The sequence below is a fragment of the Mercurialis annua genome, linkage group LG3 (assembly GCF_937616625.2).
Source record: "Mercurialis annua linkage group LG3, ddMerAnnu1.2, whole genome shotgun sequence".
Lineage (NCBI taxonomy): Eukaryota > Viridiplantae > Streptophyta > Magnoliopsida > Malpighiales > Euphorbiaceae > Mercurialis > Mercurialis annua.
Genome location: NC_065572.1, coordinates 54,454,669 through 54,469,571, shown reverse-complemented (window position 1 = coordinate 54,469,571; position 14,903 = coordinate 54,454,669). Strand labels below are relative to the sequence as shown.

Genomic DNA, 14,903 nt, shown 5'->3' with positions numbered 1-14,903 from the left:
CGTTTCCAAAGATCTCAAGCAGTCTAGAACAGTTTCTAAAAAACACTTTCAAACAGTTTAAAAAATAACGGTTTCAAACAGTATAAAACAGTTTCAAACCGTTTATAAAGGTTTCGAACAGTATAAAACAGTTTCGAGAAAATATTTTCAAACGGTTTCTAAAATTAATTTAAAACATTTGAAAATCAGGTCAAAATATCATTAATGAAGAACATTACGATTTTTTCAAAAAAAATTGTAAAAAATTCCAAAAATACGATGCTAAGATAATTTAAAACAACATAGAAAGAAAGAAGAAGAAGAAGAAGAAGAAGAAGAAGAAGATTTTTCTCATCTATCACCATCATATTATCTCTTAAACTCTTTTTTTATTCAAATTTCTTTGTCTTGGAGTTCATTTGTATAATGTGGAGAATAGAAAAAGCAGATTTAAGAAAAACAAAGAAAAAAAAAGTTGCAGAGAAAAAAAGAAGAAGAAGAAGAGAGAGAAAAAGAAAAGAGAGAAAAAAAGAAAAATGAGAAGAAAGAAAGAGAAAAAGGAGAGAGACAAGGAGAGAGAAAAGAAAAAAACGAAAAAAAAAGAAAAGAGAAAGAGGAAAGAGAAAAAGGAGAGAGACAAAAAAGGAAAATGAGATATGCATGTGTTTAAAAGAAGGAGAGTAAAAATACAAATAAGTTATTTTGCTAATTGAGGTACAACTAAAAACAATAGAAAAATAGAGTAAAAAGGTAAATTTTTGAAATTGAGGTATTTAGAACAAATAAGTTAAAAAAAGGAGTGTTTTGTGCAAATTCCTCTAAAATAAATAGCTAATCTGTATTTTTGAAAGAAAAAAAAGTTAGAGGTATTGTTTACCTTTTGCCTAATTAGTATTGAATTTGATAATCATAATTATTGATTTAGATCGGATTTATAATTGAACACATCATACTACAGGTAGTACCGCACTGTGTGTGTATTAATTAAAGAACTAAAGAGTGTGTCTCTCTCTAGATTATTCGATAACTGGTAAATTTAGTTAAACCCTAATTTTTCTTTTTCTGTATGAGTTTTTTGTTTATTTTTATGGAGAAAAAACAGGAATCCCGATCTGCTTGCTACATTAGATTAGATTTGATTTTTTTTATTTAATTTGAGTTAATTTTGTTATATATTGTGAATTTGATTGGGTAGATCCTCATTTTTATTTGTTTCGGGTGGATTTAAGAATTAGGGTTTAGTAATTTTTACATTGAGATTTTGATTTTAATGGGGAAAAGGGGGAGGGTTATGGTAAAGGGGAAAACATTGGGGTAGAATAGGGGGATAAAAATAAGTTTCCAGCTTGGTCCAAAGGAGTTTTAGAATGTGAGGAAGATTATCATGTAAATCGTGAGGTGGGTTTATCTAGTGAAGAAGTCGAAAAAAGGAGGCAGATCCATGGTCTTCATAACTTAAATGTTAGTGATATACACTAGGTCAATCATGTGTGACCATAAAAAATTTCTTACTGTATTAACAGTCAATTTTGAATATCCCAAACCTTCTAGAGAAAATAATTCGGCAAAACGACCATTCAAAGTTTGTGAATTGATCTTCATTATTAGTTACCTGTAATCAGCATGTCTCGAAAATGTCATAACATTATTATAAAATCCACTAAACTTCATAATGTTGTAAGTGGAAACAATGAACTAAAGTTGTACGATACAAAAAATTACATGGAATGACATTTTATGCAATTAGCAATCCAGGGTTGCTTATACATATTAAAAAAATAAATAGAAAGGAAGAAGTTTGTAAATAAACCAACGTCAGTTTGCAATCTAGTAAAAATTAAAAGTTGAGTTAAAAAACAATTTACTCATAAGGCGATTATATATACACTAAAAATCTTCTTAGTATCTTGTGGTAAGTAGGCAAGCAAGATTTCATGTTTAAATCCATGCTATGTATAGATAAACTGAAAGTGTAGTTGTATTGATGGAGAATTGAAAAACAAAAGATAGAAGGAAGAGTAAGAGTTTATTATTATGTAATGATTATTGGGAAGTAATAAAAGAAAGATAAAGAGTTTATTATCAAGTGATGGTTATTGAGTAAGGTTTGATGAATTGAATGGTTAGGAAGTTAAAGAGGACTCAACATAAGCTAGACATCATGGATTCCTGTTTCTTAATAGAATTAGACATCATGGATTCCTGTTTCTTAATAGAATTAGACATCATGGATTCCTGTTCCAGCATAAGTTAAAGAGGACTCAACATAAGTTAAAGAGGACTCAGCATCCGTAGAATTTCCATTTTTCAACGTCAAAATAGGATTGAAAAAAGAATGAAAGGTCGGGGTTTTTTTAAGGCATTAAGCCTTTTTTTTAAGCTCAGCTTTATATTATAGTATAAATATAGATATAGATTATGTTCCTTATAGAATGGTTTGATTGTAGATTTTACTTAACTAACCTAAAACAAACACCCATAAAAGGAAGTATCACTAATTAAAAGACCAATAAAAATGTTAATCTTAACCATGCCAGTCTAATTGTTAGCTACATTCATAAAATTACAGCATATATATTCATTAATAAAATAAGCATAGATTGTAACCACAGAAAAATTGCAATCTTGACTAACCTAAATCTGTTTTCAGAAAATCATCTTACAATTTTAAATTCTAATAGCACATTAGGCTGATTAAATGATGCTAAATCTTCAGGTTTTTGTATAACATGACCTAAAAACATACAATCTGCAGGTGACATGGAGAAGTATCAATGGAACCTCAAAAACAGGCTGTGATTTCGAAGCTGCCAATGCATCAGATTATTCCACAACGTAATTTGGAGACACTGCCAATATCCTATTATCTCTAGGTAATGGCTGTGCTTGCCTCGTACCTTCTCCTTCTGCATCTGCCCGTCTCCCGTCATCTATAACTATCAAGAACCCTTCCCTCCGAATCAAACTCTGCAATTTACGGGCATTTGTTATGTAGCTGACAAACAAATAGCATTCTAAACACTTGATAACACCAAACCAGACCGAACCAAAAAAATTCAGTTTGGTTCGACATTAAAAAAGAATTGGTTTTTTGGTTCGGTTTTGAAAGTAAAGAAATTTCAGTTTACTTTTGATAAAAATTTAACCGAAAATTAAACCAAACCAACTGGTTCAGTTTGAAATATTTAAATTCTTACAAGTCAGTTCAATTCAGTTTTGAAGAAACAGATTTCAGTTTACTTGGTTTGGTTTGAACCGAATGCACATGCTGCTTGATAAGAATTGTAGTTTTACCTCAATAATAGCTTTGAGTTTAGTGGCTTCATTCTTTGCTTCCTCGACAGAAGTGTAGCTATTTTTCTGGTTCTGTTGTTCTATATACCATCGAATTAGCTCTCCCTGCTTCATACCAGCTAGTCCACTTCCTGAAAACCATAGTAATATATATCATACATAAATTACATAAAACAGGCTTGAACCACACTGAACATAGCTTTACATAATGTACAGCAATATAGCACCTAACTGTCATCACAGTAATAGTGTCGAGAGCATACTAATTTAAGGTAAACAGATATATATGAAAGGAATTTCTATTTACCATCTTGCATTACAGAGTCTTCATGTTGCCTAAGGCGCATGACGAGGGCTTGTGTAACCCTCTGAAAGTATTCCTCACTTATCACAAGTTTTTTCTCCCGTTGGCTTCCAGAACCCTCTCCACCTCCTGCTGCTGCTGCTGCTGCAAAATCACCCAATTTTGAGGAAAAAGATTCCAAGGAGCAATGATCAATGAACAAACAAGACAGATTTTTAGAGAGCCACCTGTATTTCCTGAAGCTGATCCGGCTTCATTGTTATTTTCTTGTGCATCGCCTTGACCAGGACCATCATCACCACCATCAGCACCATCACCATCAATGTCATCATGGATTCCTTCTTGAAATTCAGATAAATCAATCTCACTGGACTCTACACTGCATGACAAAAACAATATAATATTAGAGCTGTCTAAAATGATAAAGACCATTACAGACAATTACATTGAAGTTCAAGTGTTTAAAAAAGGATTAAATTTTTTACCTGATTATAGACGTTTTCAGTAATTTCACTGCTAGCCGAACATGCCGTGGTTGTACCTATATCAGAATGTTTTTGTAAGAATTAGGTGAGCTATGCATAACAGCTTTTAGATGAATGTAAAAAGAAGTTAAACAAAAAGAACACCTTTTTGTCCAACTTTTAGATGAATCTAAAAAGAAGTTAACAAAATTAACACCTTTTTGTCCAGATGACTTCGGGCAATGGCTTCTGAGAGCCTGATTAATGCCTCCAGCTGTCTAACTGTCATGCGATAAGCAACTCTACTACCTGGTGCTGTATCACCTTTCCGAAGAACAACATAAGAATCCACCAATAGTTTTCTTGCTTCAGAATCGAGCTGCATAGTTAGCGTAGTTAAAGCCGGGCAAGGTATTCTGCCCAAAGAATTAAAAATTGACATACAAGAGGCAGCAGCAAACCTTTGGTTTCAAAGTTTTTGCATATGCAATGTAACGTTTTATTTGAGCAGTTGTGAATGCAGGAGCAAGTGCTTCTTCATGCTTCTGATGAACTCTTACTATGTGATGAGCAATGTGGTAATCAACTTGATCGTCTGGGTCATCAATCATCACATATACTAGGTCAAATCTTGAAAGAATTGCAGGAGGAAGAGCCACGTTGTACTGGGAAAATGCAACACAAGGGTAGTTCAAGGAAACAATGCAAGCAACAAAAGAAAAGGATTCCAAGTTCATGATGAAACAAGAACTACCATAAGTATTAACAGTTCCCAATAATCACTTTTAACTTTGAAGGCATTAAAACCAGGTGCAAGAGAATTCTCACCTTCAGTGGTTTAGTTTTATCATATCGTCCTCCTGCAGGGTTAGCAGCAGCTAAGATTGATGTTCGAGCATTTAGTGTTGCTTGTATCCCTGCTTTAGTGATGCTTATTGTCTGCTGTTCCATGGCTTCATGAATTGCCACCTTCACATCCATCAATCATAATATCAGAAATGACAACAGTACACACCAAGTAAGTCGGTGATACAAGAACATTACCTGGTCTTTGACGTCCATCTTGTCAAATTCATCAATGCAACAAATGCCATTGTCAGCCAGCATCAATGCACCAGCCTAAAAACAGTTGACGTCAATGACAGTAGAGACATTGAAAGCACAGAATGACATAAATGAGGTTAGATGCAGAAGGTCTTTATATAGAGATCTAACTTAGTATCTTTTGCACATCAAATTTGACAATGGAAATTTAATGCATTAGACGGCTAATCCATTTTCTGGTCCTGGTGGTGTACATTTTATCAACTCCAAAATATTCCTCAAGGATACCACACCCAAGAATAACTTTGATGTGTTATTTACAGCATAAGAAGGATCAAAATTTAATCATACATTAAAAAGTGCCTTTGGCTTCTGATTGATTACTAGGTATTGCAAACAAAATTCTAAAAAAGCTATTTAGGCCCCCCCGTCACCTATTAAACTTATTCAGAATGATTTTAGTATACATTTCTGCATATCCGTAAAAGCTGGTTTACTAATTCGCTGAACTTAGAAGGCAATAATTTACAGGGATTTTGCTTAAGAAGCTAGTAATAATAGGTATTCACCGTATTCTGATAGAGATGGCACAATTGATATCGCTAAACAATGTTTGATCTTTCAAGACGATCTAAAGTGCAGCATAAATTGAAATCTACCTCAATACAAAACTCCCCAGTTTCTGGTTCTTTCGCAACTGTTGCTGTTAATCCAGCAGCAGATGAGGACTTGCCAGATGTATAGACAGATCTAGGGACTATACCTGCAGTGTACCTGTAGATTTATATATCTAGTCATACATAAAATTCCTTGTGATTGAGCTACGAGTGAAATATTAAAAATGAAAAATAAGAATGAAGAATGTGGCACATACTTGAGAAACTGGGACTTTGCACAGCTGGGATCTCCAACAATACAAACATTGATGTCACCTCTAAGGTTGATGCCCTCATGAGTGAACTTGTGGACACCACCCAAGAGCATAAGAAGAATTGCTCGCTTGATGTCTTGGTGACCAAAAACAGCTGGAGATATGCTATCAACCAGCTTGTTAAAGAAATCAGGAGTATTTCTCATTCTTTGGATTTCATCTCTCTCCTCATCCTGCCAAAAATGAATCCAACCTGATATAGCTTGGCGGACATTTCAGACGTATAAACAGAGCATTACTGAAAATATGTAACAGATGAATAAACTTACTGTGAACTGCTGGGTGTCATCCTCATCAACGTCCTTCTTTCTATTTCTGATGTCATTATCCCTTCTACCATCACAAATCTACAACAAAGAGCAATTGTGAATTTCTAATAGGTATGGAAGACACATCATCAGGACAGTAATGTCGAATAATGGGCAGACAAGAGAAACCTGCACTGAGTTGGCAATAAATGCAAGACGATAGGAGAGGTCTCTCACTCCGAGTGCTTTCAGACCCCTCACACCTTCTTGTCCACCAGAGGCATTCTTTCTCTGGGGAGCTTCTCGACGACACTCGGATCTCTCTCCCGGGGATGCTAAAGCCATTATATCTGGTATTACAACCACAGAACCGGTGAAAATGACCCTGAAGATGCACCAAAAAGAACAAAGCAGTGAAATGAGTGAAACATAGTGGTAATCAAATTGGGAGGAAATCATAACTTCAAAGAAACTAATTGACTCAAAGGTCGTGGATGGAAATGCCATTAGTTGTCTTACGTGTCACCAGCTCTAGCCTGTTCCACAATATCATGACGAAGTATAACATCCAGAGATCTAGGAAGGGAGCCTGCAGGAATCTCTTTGGAAGTTTCCTGCATTCTGACCCTCTGCCAATCAGCAAATTTACTCTCTTGTTTAAGCAATGCCCACTTTCCTCTATTACTGCAAGTGGGATTCACACAAATGATAGGCTGCAAAGCCATAATCACAGACATTGAAACATAAAATTAGGCACAAGAGAAACACAAACACAAGCACATACTACGAAAGCAGAAACAGACGAACAAACCTCAGTATATTTGAATTGCTGCTCAACATTCTTGATGACACCACCACATTCCAAGCACCTGAACGTTCCTTGTAAAAGCTCAGGCCTTACCTCGCTAGTCCGTGTCACAACTCCCGACACAGACACCAATTTACCAACTTCTGCTGTATTAAGCTCTCTTAACCTACAAAAAATAAATCACATAAATCAAAATCCATTCGAATAACTTCTAGCATGTACATTAAACAACAGTATTATAATTTAAGAAAAATCATGGGCTATTACCTCTTAGTGAAGGGGATGTTATAGAAGGCAACATTAATATCCTTATTAGGGTTATCATCAGATATAAAAGTAGGATTCAGCTCCATCACGAACCGTTTGCACGCATTCTTTAAATACGGCTCAAATCTAAAATACTCATAAAAATCAAAAATTAGGGTTTCTTAAACAAACAAAACAAAAACATCAGTCCTTATTGTACTAAATTAACTACCTCAAATACTCATCGGAGATGGCTTTCTGGAGAATATCATTGTAACGCATAACGTGCGAAAAATCGATAAACATAGTAGTTGATTCATTTTCTTTCATCGTCTCAATTTGTGCCTGATACGAATCTTCTTCCATACTATTCCTCACATCAAATTTAAAGCTGTTGTATCCACAAATACATCAGAATTAAAATTTAAGTTTTCGTTGCAAAAAATCAAAATCAATGGAATAATAAATACCTTTGGAGAAATTCGAGGAATATGTTCTCCACTCGCTCTGCTTTCACGTCGGTGAAGTAGCCGCCGAACGCCTCCATTTCCGGCTAGATTTTGATTTGATTTAGAAATGGAAATTCTAAATATGAGATTGAAGCTGCTGATTGTGGAGATTTTGGCGCCAAATTTGGTTGTGTGGGTTGGGGTGGTAGTGACTAAGTGACTGCTGTCATGGTTATTGTGGCGGGAAAATGAGAGAGATTCCCGCCAAATTGGGACTCAGCCCATCTTTTCTAGTGCTCATTTGACTTTGGGGCTAAAGCTGTTTATGGGCCCGTATATAGTCCAGTTTTAATCACAAAGTTGGGCTTTTTACAGGAGAATACCCTATTTTTAAAAGAGCTTTTTTATGCCAAATACGGTTTGGGATGATGATAAAAATATCTAAAATTTTAAAAATATTTACAAAAGTACCTATAAATTTTTTTATTTACAAAAATATCGAATGATTTAAAATAGATTACAAAACTACCAAAAAATAAAAATTATTTAAAAAAGTACGATGTGTATAATATCGGTATAATTATGGTATAATTTCGGTATATTAAAACTATAAATCAGATAATTTAAAAATAGGTTTTGGTTTATTATTGGTATAATTTCAGTATATTTTTTGTATATAATTTTTTATATATATTTTCTATTTGATAATATGTATATTATTTTATATGTATTTTTCACTATAGTTGGTAATGAACTAGAGAATTTGTATATTGTTGGTATAATTTTAGTATATTGCTAGTTTAATTTTTAGTATACGATGTGGTGTAATATTGGTGTAATTTTTATCTAATAATAAAATTTCAGTATATTTTGATGTATATACTGTTGGTATAATTTTGGTATATTATTAATTTAATTTTTAGTATACGATTTGATATAATTTTGATAAATTTTTATTTAATATTAATAAAATCTTAGTATGCATATTGTTGGTATAATGTTGATAATGTTAGTTTATTAGTATACTGACATTATATCAACAATATACACAGTATGTTTGTAATTATTTTTAATTTTTTTGGTACTTTTGTAATTATTTTTAAATCAACTAGGATTTTTGTAAATGAAAAAAGTCAATATGTAGTTTTGTAATTATTTTCATATTTTTGGTAAATAGTGTAATTTCCTCATATGGTTTTTAGTTCGATTTACTTTTACACCATTCGGTCTATATCTTTACTTTACCCACCTGATTTATTAAGACTTGTAACCAATTTTTTGAATTCTTTTTCTTTTTACCGTTTTTTTCTTTTTTCTGTATTTGGCGGTTTCTTCTCTCTTCTTCCTCACGACTTTGCTCCACGTTCTTGCAGTTTTTCCATTTTTTCTTTCTCGTTTTCTTTCAGATTCATCTCCATGATTGCTCCCTATTTATACTGAGATGCGCAGTTCATCAATCTGTAAGTTTTTTTAAAAAAAATTATCATCATTTTTCTTAATTATCGGTACATGCATTTGGATTTTATAATCTGAAATTTGATTCTCTATATAATTTTTATATCAATTTTAATTGTTGTTTGTTTATTTAGGTTAATTTATTTTTTAGATTTTGTAATTTATCTAATTGTAATTTTATTTAGGTTTTGTTCTTAATTTGTTTTCAAATTATTATGTATGATGTTATTCACTGTTATTTTTTATTTAGATCATGATTTAGATTCCATATTTAAGTCTTATTTGTTTATAATTTCAGTCACTATTCTTTTATTTTTGAAGTTCATTAGTTTCAGTTTTAAATTATTAGATCTTACTACTTTATTTTTATTTGTTTATATATGATTATTAAGAACATGTAAGAGTTGAAAAAAATAAAAAATGGAGGCGCTGGCTTCACTTCCACTTGGTTTGTTCTGTAGAATAGTAAGTTATTAGTATAGTCTGAAAAGTTTTCTCATTCTCTATGAATTTACCATTGCTATGTCAATTATTATCTTTGTCGGATGATGACAATCTCGCTGTGTGTGATTTGGGTGACAAGGCCCGTTCAGTTAGAGAGCAAAAAATTGCCAACTCTAATTGCCAAAGTTTTATCAACCAAACTGGTGTACATAGATGGTTTAATATCAATTGTTAACTACTTATGGAAAACAAAGTATCCATTGATAGTGGAATCTCTGGGAAAGAACATCTTTATTTTTCACTTCGGTTCTGAAGAGGACAAGCGAAGGGTTATGGCAGGGGGGCCATGGAATTACAAAGATCATAATATAGTTTTTGAGATTCCTGTGGGGATCGGAGACTATTCAAATATAAGCTTCAACTTTGTACCTTTTTGGATACAAATACACAATCTGCCCATTCTGTGTCTAAGTAAGGAGGCAGGAAAGTCTTTGGGTAATCAAATCGGTGTTGTAGAGGATGTCGATCCGGGAGCATCAGGAGATTGCCTAGGAAAGTATATCAGGGTTAGAGTCAAGGTAGATATCTCTAAACCCCTCAAACGAGGTTTGAAGATTAACATTGAATCTGCAGGAACTATTGTCACTGCTCTGTTAAGGTATGAGAAGTTGCCGGAATTATGCTTTAAATGCGGAATTATTGGGCATCCCATTCTTAAATGTGCTAGTCATACTGGCTCTAACATATCAGATTATAAACACTCTGATGTTATTAGAACTGGCCCTATTTGAAAGCTCCCTGATGGGCGGAAAAAAAAATCTGGCAATGGTGGGAGAGGTAAGAAAGAAGACGTTTCGCAAAATATGGACGAAACTCTGGTGACCGATGTTGAGGAAAATAACACGCCGACAAATACGGAAGTTGGCGAACAATCAGGAGGTGATAAGGGGAAATCAAGTTTGTTACCAAAGATGAAAATCAAATGGTATCTAAAACAAATTATTTGAATATTGAAGAAGATTTGGCTAGTAGAGATTTGGTGGAGATTGATATTAATAAGGAAACATAAGTGAAAGGTCTAAAAAATTTGGAGCTTTCAAACTTTTTAATTCCAAATTTATATTAGAGAAGTGATGGACTGACAAGCACTAGGCCTAAGGCCAAATCTAAACTGAAAGGGCCCAAAAACCCAATTTGCATTTTAGTCCTATTCGTAAAATAAAGAAGAAAAAAAAGCAAATCTACTGCGATTGAAGAGACGATTCATGTTAATGGCTTTTCTGGCGAAATGGAGGCGCTGGCTTTGCGAAGCTCTGATGAAAATGAAGGTAATTCCTCTAACTATGAACCAATAGTGTTTCGAGCCTTGGAGTGGATTAATGAGGAAGGTGTTTATGTGGTTGTTACTTCAACGGTGGCTTCTGCGATGCAGGACCACCGAAATCAATGATCATTTAACATGAAACGTTCAGAGATTAGGCTCTACTAGAACGTTCTGTTGGGTTTTCTAGGTTCATAACGCAGCGGAATTTCAAAAATTTATCTAAAAACCTAAACCAAGATCCATGTAATTCGAATTAACAGAATAAGTACTTACTTGTATGTCGAATTCAACAGCAATGTAGGAAGGAAGGAGGTGGTTCACTTTGGTGATACCTGGCCTCGGATCAGAAACGCCTCCAAAAGAACGCGTCCTCTACGAGTATCCACACGAACAGACCTTAGTCAAAACTAGTGCTTGTGTGCTAGCACTATTGCTTCACAAGCAATTTCGAATTTTAGTGATTTAGTGAATAATGAATTTCGTGATTCTCAAACCAATTGCTTAATATGTATTTATAGTGATACAACAACACTAGGGTTTGAGACAAATTCGAATTTCAATCTCATTACAATTCTACAAGTTTATGTTTATCAAAAACTCCTTTTTGATAACCATCCATATATATATTAATTACTATATTTATTATCTTCCAAAAAATAATAAATTAAGGAAAACACTTATCCTTAAATTTCGAATTAATATATATATTACGAATTATATATATATATATATATATATATATATATATATATATATATATATATATATATATATATATATATATATATATATATATATATATATATAATTAATCACTTAATCACATTGGGCTTGTACAACCCATAACTGTTTTGTGCCTGTTCTTAGTGTGCGACCCTGTAGGTTCATATAACGTTGGTAGTAGGCTCGAAATCCCTATTTCAGCCCACAAGTCATAAGTGGCCTCTAGCAAGACATTATGACTACCCAAGTTATACGAATATCGATAATCCGATTTAACCATTTACAATAATATTTTAATCTCTTTGTCTCTCGATATCCAGATTGAATATAAGACGTAGTTCTGTCATCCTTATAATATTCAATCATTAGTTTCTTGACTCTAAGTAGACTGAAAATGATAACTCCTTATCAATTAGCATGGCCATGCATTTCCTTCAGTCTATCTTCTTCAAGGGGTCCATAGATATCTTACTCAAATAAATGAGGGACAAATTCCTTCTCAGCCACACTCATTTCTCACATAGTTACTTTCATATCCAATGACAATCTATTCCATTATCCTGTTAAAGATAATGTAAGACTGTATCAAAATATGAAATAGCTATGTAGAAATCCATGATGATTTCAAGGTCAAAGGATTATACTAATAGAACTGTAATGAGAATTACTTATGACAGTGATCTATGTAGTATTCTCACAGTGGGTCATCCAATGCCTTATTTCTCAAATAGCACCTATGATTTGACTTAACATCTCATATACATGATTAGAAAAACATAATCATCAGTCAACATCATACTAGTCTCAATGTTCTATTAAGACTAGGGATATATGGTATATATAATTCTTTTATTAAACCTAAGGGTTCTACTATCAAGTCACATACTTGATGACCTTAGAAAGAATTAACCATTCAAGTCTTTAATCATTAATATAAAATGATAAAACTGCCAATCAATAAATAACAAAATGATAAAGTCAAAACATGGTCAAACATGATTGACCTAGTGCATATCACTAACACGTTCCGTAAACTGTGGGAGCATGTTAATAAAATCAAGTCTAATCTTATTTGGGTGACTCGCTTGGTGGTTAGTAAAGCCCTAGTCGATGACTGTATTTTTAGAGCTCTCGACATCTCTTTTAGAATAGTTCACTCAATGTGTTGATGAATCGTTCATCTTTGTAATTTTCATTATTATCAATGAAAGTTTTTAGCCTTCGGAAAAAAAAAATATGATTATTATGTTGTTTTTGATTTTGTTGTTTTTATAGTATTAAGCTTATCTCTATAATTTGCTTTGTTGTTAGGTGTTTAATCTAGTTTTTTTTTTTATAATTTACATTTATTTGTTGATTTATCATGTTTGTTTTTGATTTATCATTTTTGTTTGTTGACTTTTTTTATACTTTACATTTATTTGTTGATTTATCATGTTTGTTTGTTGATATTTTTATTTGTTGATTTATTTCTGTTATGTAATTGTTTGTTGCTGTATTTTGCACTCTTAGGTTCTGTTTATTTTATATGTTAATGAGGAAGAAATATGTTGGTCATAAACCAGATAAAAATCAATATTCGGTTGATACACGCTTCGATATGTCAAACCTTGATAATGTCGGTGATGAGTGTACGTCTAGGCAAATTGAGGACTTGCATGTTGTTGAGACGACTGGAGTAGCTGAGTCGTTCGAGTTACTCGAAACTGCTTTAAATAAGGAAGAGGACACTGCACAACAAACGATTTCTGTTGAAAAAGAGGACTCTGTCTTGCAGCCTATTATTCCAGAAAAGTCGGACGAAGTATTGGACATTGCTGCTAAACCGCCATGAACAAAATATACAAAATCGATGATTATTGAAAGTCGGTTAAAAAATGTCTCTCCCGCTGTTGATCGAGACATAATAGCACCAGAAACTGTTGTAACTGAATCACAACAGCCTGATCAAGAGTTATCGAAACCGGCTTCTCGATCATTAAAGCATTTCAAGAATACTAAAACTCCTTCATTTGTTTCGGATATGGCTAAACTAAAGACATCATATACTGCCCAAAACAAGCCAAGCAATTTTCCGACGAAACTAAAATGAAAGACAGTGGTGTTAATGAAGTTGGTGTACCGGAGGTAGACATACATAAGAAGTCTGATGGTAATGCAAAGAGGAAAGTGACATTTGAATCAACTGATGATGATAGCGGTGAGGATAAAACTGCCAAGGTATTAAACTATTTTCATGTTAATTTTATGTTTATTTTTTTGTGTCCTGTTATTAAATTGTGTATATATTTCTTCTGTAGCAATTGCCAATTAAAAAATAAATTAGCAAGTGTCTTTCTAGATCGAAGAGAAAACCTTCCACTGAAATTTGTGATGTTGAAAATGTGGTGGTTGAGAAATTTACAAAGGTATGATATTCTTTTTGCTTTTTTAATTATGTTTTTTTTTATTGATTGATCTTTTATGATTTATTGTTGTATCTTTGTGTGTTTGGTATACTTATTTTTTGGTAGATTATTTAGTAATGCTTGCATTTTGGTTGTTGATGTGTTGTTGATTTTGTGTTATTTTACTATTGATTTTATCAGTCTGAAAAGATTAGAGCAAGTTCTGGTGCCTTAAAGAAAACAAACTTCCATTGAAGTATCTGATGTTGAAGAAGTTTTGGATGGTGCGTCCCTTAAGGTATGATATTTTTTCTTTTGTCTTCTTAGTTATGTTTTTTTGAATTGATTGATCTTTTGTGATTTATTGCTATATCTTTGTTTGTTTGATATATTTATTTTTGGGTAGATTATTTAATAATGTTTGCATTTTTGTTGGTGATAAGTTGTTGATTTTGTGTTATTTTGTTGTAGATTATACCGGTCTGAAAAGACTATGGCAAATTCTGGTGCCTAAATAAAAAAACTTCCATTGAAGTTTTCGATGCTGAAGAAGTATTGGATGATGCTTCCCTTATGGTATTTCATTTTTTTTTAATTTTGACTATTAATTTAATGTTTCACCTTTTTAAGTTAATATTATTAAACAATTTTTTTTATTGATTATAATTTTTTTTTTAATTTTTGTACTTTGTCCTGATTGTTTTACTTTTAGACATTTTATCTTTTGATTTCAGTTGTTGATTTTATGTTGATATTGTGTTTAGCTATTGTTTATTTATAAAATATTTCATAAATTTTGAATA

At 32.7% G+C, this 14,903-nt stretch overlaps 1 protein-coding gene across 3 annotated transcripts; it reads right to left on the bottom strand.

Annotated features, from left to right (window-relative positions):
• Positions 1 to 2,533: 2,533 nt before the first annotated feature.
• On the bottom strand, positions 2,534 to 8,014 carry LOC126673786 (DNA replication licensing factor MCM6-like). Of its 3 annotated transcripts, none has more exons than XM_050368052.2 (18): positions 7,789 to 8,014; positions 7,551 to 7,709; positions 7,340 to 7,465; positions 7,076 to 7,238; positions 6,784 to 6,977; positions 6,454 to 6,649; positions 6,286 to 6,363; positions 5,960 to 6,189; positions 5,745 to 5,859; positions 5,086 to 5,160; positions 4,870 to 5,010; positions 4,503 to 4,706; positions 4,259 to 4,420; positions 4,063 to 4,118; positions 3,805 to 3,956; positions 3,581 to 3,718; positions 3,274 to 3,404; positions 2,534 to 2,946 (listed from the first exon to the last, which is right to left on the bottom strand). In XM_050368052.2, exons 1-18 carry the CDS (start codon positions 7,863 to 7,865, stop codon positions 2,803 to 2,805), a joined length of 2,541 nt encoding a protein of 846 aa, XP_050224009.1. In that variant the 5' UTR covers positions 7,866 to 8,014; the 3' UTR covers positions 2,534 to 2,802. The 3 variants fall into 3 exon arrangements, with proteins under 3 accessions (XP_050224009.1, XP_050224010.1, XP_050224008.1); XM_050368053.2 differs by having other exon boundaries at positions 3,581 to 3,715; XM_050368051.2 differs by having other exon boundaries at positions 3,581 to 3,721; positions 7,789 to 8,013.
• Positions 8,015 to 14,903: the final 6,889 nt, after the last annotated feature.